This window comes from Elaeis guineensis, chromosome 12 (assembly GCF_000442705.2).
Source record: "Elaeis guineensis isolate ETL-2024a chromosome 12, EG11, whole genome shotgun sequence".
NCBI classification, from domain to species: domain Eukaryota; kingdom Viridiplantae; phylum Streptophyta; class Magnoliopsida; order Arecales; family Arecaceae; genus Elaeis; species Elaeis guineensis.
In genome coordinates this window covers 18,590,199-18,605,492 of record NC_026004.2, presented here as the reverse complement: position 1 = coordinate 18,605,492, position 15,294 = coordinate 18,590,199, and the positions used below count along the sequence as shown (strand labels likewise).

At 36.3% G+C, this 15,294-nt stretch overlaps 1 protein-coding gene across 1 annotated transcript; it reads left to right on the top strand.

Moving 5' to 3' along the window:
* Positions 1 to 1,573: 1,573 nt before the first annotated feature.
* Positions 1,574 to 14,752, top strand: LOC105033482 (DExH-box ATP-dependent RNA helicase DExH9). Its single transcript, XM_010908310.3, has 14 exons — positions 1,574 to 1,983; positions 2,703 to 2,903; positions 3,004 to 3,222; positions 3,399 to 3,737; positions 4,639 to 4,743; positions 7,162 to 7,272; positions 8,396 to 8,646; positions 10,931 to 11,054; positions 11,497 to 11,776; positions 11,922 to 12,067; positions 12,220 to 12,369; positions 12,454 to 12,686; positions 13,655 to 13,919; positions 14,071 to 14,752. Exons 1-14 carry the CDS (start codon positions 1,711 to 1,713, stop codon positions 14,347 to 14,349), a joined length of 2,976 nt encoding a protein of 991 aa, XP_010906612.1. The 5' UTR covers positions 1,574 to 1,710; the 3' UTR covers positions 14,350 to 14,752.
* Positions 14,753 to 15,294: the final 542 nt, after the last annotated feature.

The following is a 15,294-nucleotide window of genomic DNA, read 5'->3' as shown; positions in this document are numbered from 1 at the left end:
CATCTATCTTTGTTCGAACTTACGCCCGTTAGAAAGATTTCTCCAAAGGATTTTTTTCCAGAAGTTTTGTCTTGCAGCTAATATAGCTATAAAATATTATATCATAAAAAGGCTTCCACATACTATTTAACTGCCAAGATGTTCGTTAATTTATAATGACTTGAACACTATAAATGTGATTTATTTATATATAGATATTATAACAATCTAAGATCTCATCCAAAAAAATTAATTAAAAGATATTATTTGAATTTTTTTGATCCTATATAAATATTCAAATTTTTTTAATAAATAATCGATATATGACTAAATATAAATATACACAAATCTTCACATATTCTCTCTTTTTAAGTCATGATGTCCTCGTTAAACTAAAGGCTTGAATCTATACATCCGTGCATTCATTCATAAACATCTCGATCGGTCCGGATCAATTCTAATGAACTCATGCTATAATTTCTCCTAATCTTATGGGCCGAGTCGGCTTTGATATCACTTGCAACAATCCAAAATTTTATCTAAAAAAACTAGCTGGAAGGTATTATTTGGATTCTTTGATCCTGTTTAAATATTCAAGATCTTTTCAGTGAATAACTAATGTGAAATTAAGTACAAATTTACATTGATCCCCACAGATATAGATATTCAAGCACTTTCGTAATGACTTCAAAATCATTTGAAAAATAAAATTGAATAAGACTCCTTATGGGTCATTCATTATAATAAAACTTAAATTTTGTACATAAAATATAGACAATAAAATTTGATGAATAATCCCTCAATGGTTTGAGACTCCAATTTTATGTTACTACGTAATAACTAGATATACCAATCATTAAGTAACAATACATAAAATATAAAAAATAAAATTTAATGACTTATGCTATTAATTAAAATAAAATATAAATTTTATAAATGGCAACATATAATCATTTATCATATGTTAAATATAAAAAATAAGATTCAATTATAGATCTCCTCGAGATTCATTTATTATATAGAAACTAATTTTTTATCCTGCGCGTTACACATGGGTTATAAAATTATATCATTGATTATATGATAAAAAAATAATTTATTAAAAAATATTTTGAATGAATAGTAAGAGCATGTCCATTCATATTTCAAAGATCAATAACAGCAGATTTTAATCATCTAATTAAATAGATATAAGTCGATTTTAATACCATCCATTATGCTTGCATTTAATATCGAAAGAATAGTTAGATAGGGTATAAAAACTTGATTTGGATCCGCATGATATTTATGTATAAAAATTTACTGCTGATGTAGACAGTTTATTTGATCATTCTATTTTTTTAATTTTTTATTTATATATATATATCTATATATATATATTACACTAAGAGTGTGGGTTTCCACGCGCAATGGGTCGGCAAAAACTCTGATTTAATGTCAAGCTCACAAAGCCGGTTTACTTTGCGTGGTTACAGCAACAACGGGCTGAGCTATGAAACCTCTGGGCCCCACTTCTTCCACCAATCCATACCTGCCATGCCACGTCATGTCGGAGAGCTATATTCTGTTTGATACCAAATTCCCAACCCCGCCTCCCTCTTGGTTCACTGTCTCAAATTTAGGGTTTCGTTGGTTCGTTCTTCCTCTTACCAATCGAAGAACCCTACCCTAAACCCCTTCTAGGGTTCTTCCTCACCTCCAAATCCCCTTCTCCCTCTCCCTCTGTCCCGAATGGCGTCGGTGAAGAGAAAAACCCTAGAAGAGCCGGCCGCGGACCTCGCCCGGCCTCAGAAAGCGGCGAGGGAGGAGCCGGAGCCGGCCTACGTCGACGAGCCGGTGTCCTGCCTCCACGACGTCTCCTACCCGGAGGGCTACGTCCCGACTCGCCCGTCCACCTCCCACCCCACTGGCGAGAAGCCCAAGCCGGCCAAGGAGTTCCCCTTTGAGCTCGACCCCTTTCAGTCCGAAGCCATCAAGTGCCTTGATAATGGCGAATCTGTCATGGTAAGTTGCCTCCCACTTCTCTCATTCCTTTTCCTTGTGGGTCAAAATTTTAGTTTTTGGTCTGTTTCTAACGAGAAATTGGACCATTTTTTCAAAGGATTTCTAGACCTTTTTTTTCAAAAAAAAAGTTCTTGTATCTCGAACTAATGTTCATGGAAGTGTCATGTAAATATTTTCACAAGCTTAAAAAAATCACTCCGAATTCGTTGTCGCTGTTTAGGGTTTATTTTTAATTCAGTTTGTGGTTTGTTGTTCATGAGAATTTGGAAGGAAAATAGAATCTCTTGGATTGAAATCCTGTTAAAATTGCAATTCCAAGGTTTGTTTCTGGCTTTATAGGAAAAAATGTCTGCATTGGAAGTGTCATTAAACTTCTGTACAAGCTTAAAATTTGCTCCTTTTCCTTTCTGTTTGTACTTTTCTCGTAGTTAATTGTGTGAGAATCAAACTCTCCTTGTCGTGGCAGATATGAACCGTCATCTCTTAGTCCTTAATATTTAAATATGATGGGCATGCAATTTGTTTTATTACAAAAAACGTTTAATTATTCTGTCTCATCATGTTTTTCTCTTATAAATCATGGAAATCTAGCACATGAAATGTAATTATCCATTCTTGATTTTGATGTTTATATGGTCCAAAGTCCAAACTGCTGTTTAATGTGTATCTGTGCAATTTAGCTGAAAAGTGTGAATTTCTTTTGTTTGAGGGTTTTCTAGGTATCAGCACATACGTCAGCAGGGAAGACGGTGGTTGCTTTGTATGCTATCGCAATGTCCTTGCGAGACCAGCAACGGGTCATCTATACATCTCCGATCAAGGCTCTTAGCAACCAAAAGTATAGAGAATTTAAAGAGGAGTTCTCTGATGTTGGTCTCATGACAGGGGATGTGACAATTGAGCCTAGTGCCTCATGCCTGGTAGAACAAATAGTGCATTTTATGGTTCCTTAAATTTCTTGTCTTTGGCTGCAATCATGCCTGGATATGCAATCATTCTAATGTTAAATCAAATTTTTAGGTCATGACCACTGAAATTTGGCGAAGTATGCAGTACAAAGGGTCAGAGATCATGCGGGAGGTGGCTTGGATAATTTTTGACGAAGTCCATTACATGCGAGACAGGGAGAGAGGTGTTGTTTGGGAAGAGAGTATTGTAATGGCTCCAAAGAACTCACATTTTGTATTTCTCTCTGCAACAGTTCCTAATGCAAAGGAATTTGCTGACTGGGTTGCAAAGGTTCTTGCTCATGCCTCATTATATAATTGATATTTAGGAGTAATTGGATATCTATTTACTTTGTGAATTTTGAGCTCAGTCATTAGTGGAAATTTCTGAGATCCCCTTTATTATGTTGATTTGGTTGGTCGTGTCACAAATTTGTTCATGCAGTGCATGTTTTATGTTGTATCCAGGTTCATCGGCAGCCTTGTCACATTGTTTATACTGATTATCGACCTACACCTCTACAGCACTACATTTTTCCATCTGGTGGTGATGGCTTATATTTGGTGGTGGATGAGAAGGGAAAATTTCGAGAAGACAGTTTTCAAAAAGCTTTAAATGCACTTATTCCTGCAGGTGAAGGTGGGAAGAAAAGGGAGAATGGGAAGTGGCAGAAGGGAATAGTAGCAGGCAAACCTAGTGAGGAGAGTGACATATTTAAGATGGTGAAGATGATAATTCAGCGCCAGTATGACCCTGTCATACTCTTCAGCTTTAGCAAAAGGGAATGTGAATTTCTGGCAATGCAGGTAAAGCTTATATTTTGACTATTGTATACTTGGTTTGCCCATTTGCATTTCTTCATCAGTATTTTGCTTATCAAGTTGTGTTAATGCTGTTCCAAAGGTTTTACATTGCATTTAGGTTCCATTAAGATGATATTAATAAATGAAATAGTAATTTAGTGTACTGTATTACAACTTGCATATATGGATACCTGATTGGGAATTCATTGTTTGCCTTAATTCATCCTTGATTGATAAATAAATATTTTCCTGAACTCACTGGAATAATGAAGAAAAAAAACTTAGGTAGGAAGCTGTACTAGAGATTTCTTTTAATTTGTTTATAATTCAAATATCATGGAATGGCTCCATACCATCCTACCTTGTACTTTATGAACTATAGTGCATTACCATTCTAACATATGGTACAGGCTGGTACCCCAAAGAAGGGTGTAAGAACAATTTTTAGCTCAATACTTAGAAGCACTTAGTGGTATGAGGAGTTTGAGCTGGTTTCGGGTGGTAGCAGTCAATTGGGGCTAGTTCAGGACATTATGGGTCAATTTGCCTATGGAGCCATCTGATGGATGTTGTTTCTAGAATTATAGATGACTAAATAGATTCATGAAAATCATGGTCTGCCACACCGCGCCATACTGGACAATACAGGACGTACATACTGGTGCGGCATACCATCCTATATCGACACTACTGTATCATACCGAACCATATATTAATATTGTAATAGGATGGTATCGGTATGAAGTCCACTATTGAGATGGTGAATCTTGATTGAAATTGAGGTCATTGTTATTTTGCTTATTTCACAATTTTTAAATTTCATTTTAGTTTGTAAGAATCAGTTATGTTTTTTTTTCTTTATGGTTATGTAGTTTATATCTGGTGTCCCTTATTTTCATTTTAGATGGCAAAGATGGACTTAAATGAAGATGATGAGAAAGTGAATATTGAAACCATTTTTTGGAGTGCAATGGATCTGCTTTCTGATGATGATAAGAAGCTTCCCCAGGTCAGATATCATTCTGTGGTTTATTAGTTCATAACTTGTACTATTTTTCACTCATGCATATGAGATCAGCTATTATGAAGCACGTAATCTCTAATGGTAGCAACTGAATGTGGGCTAAATCTTATATCAGCAATAATAAATATTTATTGTTGAGAGATTTATAATGATGTTAGCTATAGCAAAAACTAATAGACAAACAAAAGAGAGGATATGACAAGCATGTCACTGACATGGTGGAATTTTAAGTGATTGAACAAGGTTGGGTTTTGGCTATCTTGTTCATTGTAGCACTTAAATCTTTTGTGGCACTTAGATCAGAAAACTAGTCATTTTCTTTGTTTATCTCTGATAGTAAGTGAGTAACTGTTTGTTGTCTTGTAGATAAGTTATTTTACCAACACTGGATCTGTTACTAAATCTGTAAATAGATGCCCATGCTCCTGAAGAAAGCTCTAAATTGTAAGGTATTTCGTGAGGGAAATAGTTATAATTTGTTGAAGCATTTAAAGCTTTGTGCCTTCATTATTGATGAAATTCCATCCAAATCCTTTATCTGAACTTGCTTGGTAGTTAGTGCGCTGAAGATTAAGAGGATACAAAACCCTTGATGGACTACAGAGGTCTTGCTGGAATTTGTTGTGGATCTGGCTTTCTGGGTATCTTAAAATGATTTCATGCCTACATTATAATATGAGACACGTTGTTGATTGGTGATCATTTTTCCCTCCTGTGTGGAGCGATCTGGTTTATAGGTAAAGGTTATTTCTGTCTCTGGGCATCTTGATGCTAACTTTTTTTTTTTTTTTGAATTACCACTTGAATGAAACAAGAGATTAATTTCGATATAACATGCTCATAGGTTGGTAGAATCTTTTCATTCTAATTTCTTATCTATTCAGTAGAAGAATCCAGCATGCACTTGTTCGCTCACAATATCTTCTCTGTTTCATTTCCTTGTGTCTCATCCCTACCCTATCCTTGGTCCTTTTGGAGTGTGTGACTCTGATGCAATTATGATATTAAAGTTAGGATGGGGAAGTGGGACTGGACTTGTTGGGTTTGTTTTATAAACCTTTAGCTGTTATCCCATTATATTTTCATGGTATTCTACCTAAAGTCAACAAGGAACATTTAACCTGTCATATGATTCATCTTTTTATGTTATAGGAGTAAACTACATATTGAAAGGCATAACCTAATGCTCATAGCTCTTTACAGGCGTGTGGCTCCTACTTTTAAGTCCATCTCCTATAGATCTTTTACGTCATAGGTTTTACATAATTTGTTATTGCAGTTCTTAAAATCTTTCGATGAGTGTTCAGTGACAAGCTTCCTCTTGGTTCTTGGGTAATTGTTTTGTCCAGCCGATTTATAGGTTCACATAACTTTCAAGCTTATATTAGGTAACTTTCTAAGAAAGATTGTGTACTCTGTGGCCTTGCAGCTGCAAAAATGGGGAGCTTTAAAAATTTCAAGGAGCATAGCTGCTTAAATTTCATTACTTGGGTAACGATCAAAAACTAGTCTGTTATGTATACTCTTTGTGAAGATTGGAGCTTGAAAATTCACCTGACACAATAAAAATGGCATGGAGTCTCTGCTATAACCTCTGAGCAATTTTACGTTTGAAAAATTGGTATCAGATCTGCATGTTGAGTAGGAGCCTCATTTGAGCCCTTAAATGTCCAAAAGGACCTAATTATGTTAGTTCTTTGATAACTAAAAAAAAATCCTCTCATGCCACTAGATTTATGTACCTCTTTGCAAGGATTGAAGGCCCATTAACAGACAAAAGAGTCCTACAACTTCCATTTTATAGGTGTATATGGAATGCTTAGCATTGAGGAATCCCATATTTGAAATTCATAGGTTTTGCTAGAAATAGAAGATGTTGGAGATTGAAATGTTTTTGATGTTAAGAAAGTAATAAATATATGCATATAGGGTGCAGAATGAGAAGAAATTTATGTTCCATTAAATGAAGAGTTACTTTTTTGCTAATATGTTTCTTGGACATTATGACACTTAAGTTTGTTGAGGCTGATTTTTCTTGTTCCATTTTGTTTTGCTTTACATTATTTTTCCTTCTTTGCATAATTTTTCTAGGAGATTGTAATTCAAAATTGCTTTGGTGCCTGTCTGTTTCTCAAAGGAAATAGGAGTGTTCCTAGCATGAATCTGTGATCGATCGATCTTAGAGTTCAGCTGGTAGGTACCATGCTGGTGTATATCATGCTCCTCTATTTATTAGAGTCGTCTTATACATGTAGTCTTATCCATTTCTTATAGCCTCACTGTAAACATCTCCTGTATACCAGCTGATATGAAGTTCTTTATATTCCTCATGTGATTATATCATATTAATTATTGTAAATTAATTCTCAAAAAAAAATCACCATATTGTTTTTCTCTCCACAGGTTACAAATATGCTACCACTTTTGAAACGTGGAATTGGTGTACATCATTCTGGTCTACTTCCAATTCTGAAGGAAGTGATTGAAATTCTCTTTCAAGAAGGCCTCATCAAGGTTGATATCAGATGTTGTTGATTTACTTTATATTCAAAAAATGCTGACAATTTTCTTAGATACTTCTATGACCTGGCTTTTCTCCTTTTTTTTTTTTCCTGTGTGTTTATGTATGTGCATCAATTAAGGTTCATTGTGGCTTTGTGGAAACATAGGATTTTTGTTCCTTGGCGATGCATATTCTGAATTGGCAAATATCATTTGATTCATATTTATTTCAGTCACTTAATTCGGTAAAAAGGGGTGTGTTTTTTTTTTTTTTTTTGTTAATATCATAATATGTTTATGTTTCTTTAGGATGTGTAATGGATGCCTACGCATAAGCTGGTGATAGGGGAACTAGTAGCAGATAGTTTCTGATGGAACTTAAAAATCTGGAGTAGCTGATTTAGCCTAATCTTAAGCTTGATTTTTAGACTTTTACCCATTCATACAAGATCATTTTTATATATCAATATAGAATCCATCAAAGTTTGACAGCTTCTGATGATCCCATGTATGATGATATCTTAATTCATTCTTTGCTCAATGATATCAACCCACCCAAATATTTGACTGTCCCACTTTTATTTCTTCTTTCTTCCTGACATAGACGGACAATGGCTAATCGGCAAATTAACGGATATTTTTCTATTTTCACATGACTTACATGGCTGTTTGATGAATTATCATCCTTACATCCTTAAAAAATCAGTTAGCTTCCCATTTCTTATCACCTCTTCTTGCCCATATCAGAATCATCCAATATCCAATAATCATATAAGCATTGGACATTTCTCCATCACTTAGATATGAGCAACTTTTTGTTTGGAAAAAATATAGCTGTATTTAAGAGAGATTTATTTTCATCCCTTGATATATTTTCCATTTAAAATTGGAAGGAGTGTCTAGTACATGTTTTCCTGTATGATATGTCCAACCTTGAAAGTCAATTTTGACTTGGGACGCAGTATCATTTTTATGCAGATAATTTAAAATGCATACATTGTTTTAGAAGGCTATTTTTCTCTTTTTCTATATTTTAAGAATCAATGTGCTGAACATTCAATTGGCATTTATATTTAAAATGATTAATTTTTCAAATTGAATCCTTGCACTATTTCTCTGAAACCTTTTGCTTCAGTGTTTGTTTGCCACAGAAACCTTTAGTATAGGTCTGAACATGCCTGCCAAAACTGTGGTTTTTACAAACGTACGCAAATTCGATGGCGATAAATTCAGATGGATATCCAGTGGAGAGTATATCCAGATGAGTGGCCGTGCTGGACGACGAGGTATCGATCAGCGTGGCATTTGCATTCTAATGGTGGATGAGAAAATGGAGCCGTCAACAGCTAAAATGATGCTCAAAGGAAGTGCAGATTGTTTAAACAGGTAGGACATTGCTTTCTAATAAATTGTGAATTTCTTGTCTTCTAGGTGCTTGATAATATGTAGGGGTGAGCATGGTCCAGTTTGGACTGGTTTCATGCTCAAACTTAAGCCGAACCAGCCCTAAATGGTTTGGCATTTCTAGAAACCAAACCGGACCAATAGAAGATTGAAACCAAACCAACATGGTTTAAACTGTCTGGTTTGCTTTGGTTTACCGGTTTATATATATATATATATATATATATATATATATATATATATATATCTATAGTGATTCATGAAGATTTGTTTCTTTTTCACATAAGAGTACCTCCAAGAGAATTTATCAAGTAAAATAATTTAAATTAACGTAAGATATTGTCACTCAACAAAATAAAATCCTTAAACAAGCACCATCATTAAGAATTAAAATAAAAATCTCCAACATATTACAATGAAAATAAATAATCCAGTAAGTCACTTAGGGTTTAAGGCTAATCAACACAAAACCAAATTGATAAACAACACCATAAATCTAGAATGGTTCTCTAATACATTGATACTCCAACATAAACAACATCCCAATCAAAACGACATCGTTTTATTAAAGCCGGTCCGGTTCGGTTTGAGAACGGTTTTATTTACTGATAAACTTGAACCAATCTAAATCTGTTTTTTATATGTCAAAAACCAATCAAACCAAATCGAATAAAATTTCAAACCAAACCGAACCTGCAGTTTGATTCGGTTTCACCGGTTTGATTGGTTCAGATTTGATTTTTGCTCACCCTTAATAATGTGTCATTTTTCTGAGAATGCCGGATGATATTAATGTCATACTTCTAGTCATTTGAATATTCATTTGAACAAAATCACTCCTTAGATTGTGTTGTATTTTGGAACTCCATATTTAACGAGGACTTTCGTATTCTACATTTATGTATGTACCATGCATGTGAGTGTATACATGCATGTATATTTAACCATAATATCGTGTAGGTTCACACAAAATGATACATTTTTTGGATAACTTTGTGGATGTCATGTGGACACTTGAGGAAACGCACTTACACATATGGTTTGGCCCACCGCCCCGTACTACCTGATATGGGGTGTACCATACTATACCATACCAGTTTCATATCAGTATACTATCTCGTACTGTACCGAATCATGTACCAATACTGTAATAGGATGGTACCAGTATGGGATTTGGTATTGAGACGGCGAACCCTACTTTCACACATTAGCTATAACTTGTGGAGATAAATTGATATGTGAAAGATTATAACTTTTGGGCTTGTTAATTAACAACATTGAATTTAAATTTTTAGAGGAGAAGATTAGTGAAATTCTGCCCTAAGCAAATTGAGGATACATTTACACCTTCACCACTAACTTTAACTGATGGAGATAAATTGATTTATGGAAGAATATATCTTTTGGGCTTGTTGATTAACAAGATAGAATTAAAATTTCCAAAGAATAAGGGTACTGATATTTTGCCATTGGCAAACATTTTTCTTTTGATCTAAGTAGCATTTAAGTAGTCTAAACAAGCCAAGGGATTAAGGTTTGCTAAACCAGCACCGGAGAGGGTACCAGTTGGCAATCAGTTTGGCATGATACAGGTCTATACCATGCCGTTTCAGAGTGTATCAACATAGGGTGAGTGAGAGAGGGAGAGAGAGGCAAAGGGGGAGAAAATGAGAGAGGAAGAGAGAGGGGATGGGAGGGGAGGGGTGGAGAGTTAGGAACAGGGAGGGAAACCCTAGCCCTAACCCAACCCATAGAGGGAACGAGGGAGGAGCTTACCGTTCTCGCAAGCAGGGAGGGCATGGAATCGAGTTGCAAGGAGGTGGGGAGCATGGAATCGAGTCGCAAGAGGGAGGGAAGCATGGAACTGTGTTGCAAGGGGGGAGGGGTGTGGAACTGTTTTAAAGTCAAAACCATGCTGGTCCTGGACACATCCAGTCTGGTACGCCCCGAATTGACTAGCTTGATGCAGTTCAGCAGACCCTGCAAGGGATAAATTTCTTCATTTTATGAAGCTGATACATTGTTGAAGGCTTTAGGGCTCCTTATGGGATGATAATGTGTTTTTGGAATTAAAAATGGAAGTCACTCAAAACATAGATCAGAAGCTTGTGATATGATTGATTGGCTTTGGGGAGAATGTAACTAACACTTCTTCATGTTAAATGCCTCTGATGCTGCTATAATTTCTTAGTGGTAATTTCATGAACTTTCCTTTGGCTTATGTAAAATAGAGCTACTTGCTGATACAATTTCTCTTATTACTCAGTGCGTTCCACCTGAGCTACAACATGCTGTTAAACCAAATGCGTAGCGAAGATGGTGATCCAGAAAAACTTCTTCGATACTCGTTTTATCAGTTTCAAGCTGATCGGGCCCTTCCTGATCTTGAGGTTTGTTGCTATTGACTAAAATTAAGGTTGTCTTGTTTCTTTAAACATGTGTGTAGCTTCTTTTATTAAACTTAACATGACCTGAAAATATCATAGACTTTTTGATACTCATTTTATCAGTTTCAAGTTTATCAGGCCCTTCCTGAACTTGAGGTTTGTTGCTGCTGACTAAAATTGAGTAAATTGCTGTCTTTTGTTTCTTTAAGCTTGTGTGTAGCACCTTTTGCTAAACGTGTTATGACCTGAAAATATCCTAAAGTATGGGTGGTGTGATTCATTCCAAATTACGAAAAAAGGAAGATATTATCTGCCAGTTACTTTGTCTACCATCTCCTTTTCCTCATGTGTATAGAACTGATTGGATTTTAGCTTTTTTTAAATTATTCATATAGTTTGCTTTTGCTTGATGCTAGTTTCCAATCCATTTCCACGTTTTCTGCAGAAACAAGTAAAGGAATTGGAAATAGAGAGAGACTCTATGATTATCGAAGAAGAGGAGAGCTTGAAAGATTATTACGATCTCTTACAGCAGTACAGAAGTTTGAAGAATGATGTCCGTGATGTTGTATTTTCCCCAAAATACTGTTTACCATTCCTGCAGCCTGGCAGGCTTGTGCGCATTCAATGCACTAATGGTGACAAGAATCCATCTTTCTCAACAGATGCTTTAGTGACATGGGGAGTGATTATTAATTTTGAAAAGGTGAAAATCCCTGGTGAAGGTAAGAAAACTCAAAGCTCAATTCTGCAACCCTGCATTTATTGTATGTTTGTAATGTGAATTGACTGATCATTGTTTTGGGCAATGGTGTTCAATTCATATTTTCATTATTTTTGTTTACACTAACTTCTCTTTAAATGTTGCAGATAAAAGACCTGAGGATGCTGATTATACAGTTGACGTCCTCACAAGGTGTGTTGTGAATAAGGAAGTGGGTTCAAAGAAAACCATGAAGATTGTTCCTTTAAATGAGCGTGGAGAACCTGCTGTGGTTTCATTGCCTCTTTCTCAGGTCATCATTAATTTTGTTTCTTTGAATTCAAATTTAGTGTTTACTATATTTTCTTCAATCCTTGTGCAGAAGCATTATTAGTTCCGGCATCCTATTTTTGTCTTTCAAGCATTTTTTTGATCAAGAAGTCACACGACTGATTTCTGAAACAGTTTGAAAGTTTAAGCAGCATCCGTCTGTTCATACCTAAGGATCTGTTGCCACTAGAATCTCGGGAGAATACATTGAAAAAGGTTTCAGAAGTTCTTTCCAGGTTTGCCAAAGATGGGATACCTCTTTTAGATCCTGAAGAGGATATGAAAGTGAGCAACAGTTCTTCTATTTCTTATTTTTTTGGGGTTTTATTAATTTTTCTTTATGGTCCTTAACATCTCATATGAATTCAGGTACAATCTAATTCATATAGAAAAGCTGTTAGAAGGATAGAAGCTCTAGAGAGTCTATTTGACAGACACGAAATCCGGAATTCACCACTTATCCAACAAAAGCTGAAAGTTCTGCATGCAAAGCATGAATTGACTGCTAAAATCAAGTCAATCAAGAAAACAATGCGTTCTTCAACAGTGCTTGCCTTCAAGGATGAACTGAAGGCACGGAAACGAGTTCTTCGCAGGCTGGGGTAATGCCTCCTTATTTTGACCATATAGCCCATGTGTATTATCTGAGATTAAGGCCCTCTTTGGATGCCAGAATCAATTATCTGGCAATAAGATCCCATGGAGGGCACTGCGGTGGAGAAAATCAGTGAAAAATCAATGAAAGTAAGAGGCATTGTTGCAGAGTGGACAATCCCCAACATTGAAGATACTGGATTCTCTCTGAGAGTTGATTTCCAGTATCCCCTTCTTTGGGAGTCTATGAATCAAGGTTTCCCTTGTAGGAAAAAACTCTCTGGTGTTCTATCCCCCCTAGCTTCTTCAAGGCCTTCATCATGTAGGGTATATTCTGTTCATACCTTATCAGGGAATCCAAACAGACCCTAAATGCCATTGATACTGAACATCTTTGTTTTGGGGTCACTCTATGCATGTTGACTTATGTGGATAAATAAATCATCAATCAAAATATACAAAGCCAAAAGGCTAAAGATAAAAATTATGAGCTTTTTTTTTGGGAGGGGTGAGTTGAGTATGCTAGCGATGGCTTATGTATAGGCATTGGCGAGCAAGAAGATGGAGTATGTTCTTGCATTAAAAATAGTATTTTATATTTTTCTTAGGGGATATTAATTAAAATTATATTAACCCAAGTGTCTGAACCACTTCTGACGCCGGTCCTAACCCAGAGGAAAAGTATTTTATTGAAGTCATGTAATGTTAATGGTAGAAGTCAGGCCATGCTATAAGATGGCTCTTGGACGTTTTTTTAAGCCGATCTGGAACATTTCCTGGTAGAAGGGTGCTGGAACTTTAATGGTCATGGCAAGAAATTGTTTAAGGACTGTTAATGATCAAGGAGACCCTTTAGCGTGTAACATGCGAACATTAAAATGCTGTACACGTATCCTTCATGGTTTCTCACCTTTTCTGTTTCCTGGAAGTTTTCCATTTTTGTTGTTGTTTGACTGTGGCCTTGTGTGGTTTGCAGATATATTACCAGTGAAGATGTTGTAGAGTTGAAGGGCAAGGTTGCCTGTGAGATCAGCACTGCTGATGAATTAACACTAACAGAGCTTATGTTCAGTGGGGTACTGAAGGATGTGAATGTGGAGGAGATGGTTGCACTTCTCTCATGTTTTGTATGGCAGGAGAAGCTCCAGGATGCCCAGAAACCAAGGGAAGAGCTCGACCTTCTTTTCTCTCAGCTGCAAGAGACAGCAAGAAGGGTTGCCAATGTTCAGCTTGAGTGCAAGGTGTCCACCTACTTGACCTTAATTTTTTTTATTTTTCCTTATATTCAGGGTAACCTCTGCAAGGGTTACATGGAAACTGCAAGTTACGAGAATAAAACAACTGATCCTAATCCCAATAAGCCACTGATATGCTTCTATTTTTGCTCCACAGGTCCAAATTGATGTGGAGAATTTTGTGAATTCTTTTCGCCCTGATATCATGGAAGCAGTGTATGCATGGGCAAAAGGATCCAAATTCTACGAAATCATGGAGATTACACAAGTTTTTGAAGGTAGCTTAATCAGGGCCATTAGAAGGCTCGAGGAAGTTCTGCAACAGCTAAATTTGGCATCCAAATCCATTGGAGAGACTGAATTGGAATCAAAATTTGAAGAGGCGGTTACTAAGATCAAGCGTGATATAGTATTTGCAGCATCTTTGTATTTGTAGTCCGATAACAATTCATTCAAACTTCGGAAATGGCATCTGAGCAATTTTTGCTTTTCTAAATTGAAGAGCTGTTGCAGTTGCCGGGCACAAAAAAATTTTGCTCTTGGACGCTAAGATTGCAGAGCAATGGCTAAAATATTTAAACTACAGCTTTTGCAAATCAAAAGATGCAGATCTAGCGACCTGTCTGCCATACCAGCCTGTACCATACCAAATTTCTTGGTCCAGAGGATTTCATTAGTTGCTGAAAGTGAAAGCTGACTAACGGGGGCAGGAGATGATTATTTTTCATTTTTATATTTTCACACATAGCTGTATTGAGAGAATTCTATTATTGTACCTTCTATTTGCACGAAATTTGTTTCAATTGGAACAAGAAAGTGTCAAAATTAATGATTCTTCATATAGTTGAAGCTCCTGCCCAGTTGGATTCATCCATGAACTTTGCCGGTGAGGTTTTCAGGTCATGTAATCAAATGAGCAGTTGAGTGCTGCCTCAAGACTTGCATTTCCTCTCGAGTATTACAATGAACACAACTTTGTTGGTCTGCTCCTTTAACAGAGGAGACCATAAAGTGGTAAATTTATGGAAGTTAAAGCAACATCTGCAACTCACGCGGAAGTGTAGACCTTATCAAATTAAACTCACAAGCAACTCCAAATCATTCAACTTAGTACCTCACATTGGACATTTCTACTTAATTCTTGCCGGATGATGAAAAGCTGGACCAGCATAAGAAATGATAACATCATCATCTGAGTCAGAACGATAGCTCGAACAAAAGCTTCTAAGCCTACTGGCTTCCTAATTAGCAGGGATGGGGCTGGGAACAGGCAAGGGACTTCCATTTCCACAGAGCCAGCGTAGGAGTCCAGACTGCAGCATGAACAATGTAAAATTGGGCCTATGGGCTGCCCATCTCTATGCCCGTTCATAAGAGTGAT

Excerpts from the sequence above, each read along its gene's own strand:
- LOC105033482 (XM_010908310.3), top strand. The coding sequence starts at position 1,711 with ATGGCGTCGGTGAAGAGAAAAACCCTAGAAGAGCCGGCCGCGGACCTC. Across the intron at positions 4,744-7,161 it reads ATGATAAGAAGCTTCCCCAG|GTTACAAATATGCTACCACT; the intron begins GTCAGATATCAT and ends TTCTCTCCACAG. Across the intron at positions 11,055-11,496 it reads GGGCCCTTCCTGATCTTGAG|AAACAAGTAAAGGAATTGGA; the intron begins GTTTGTTGCTAT and ends CGTTTTCTGCAG.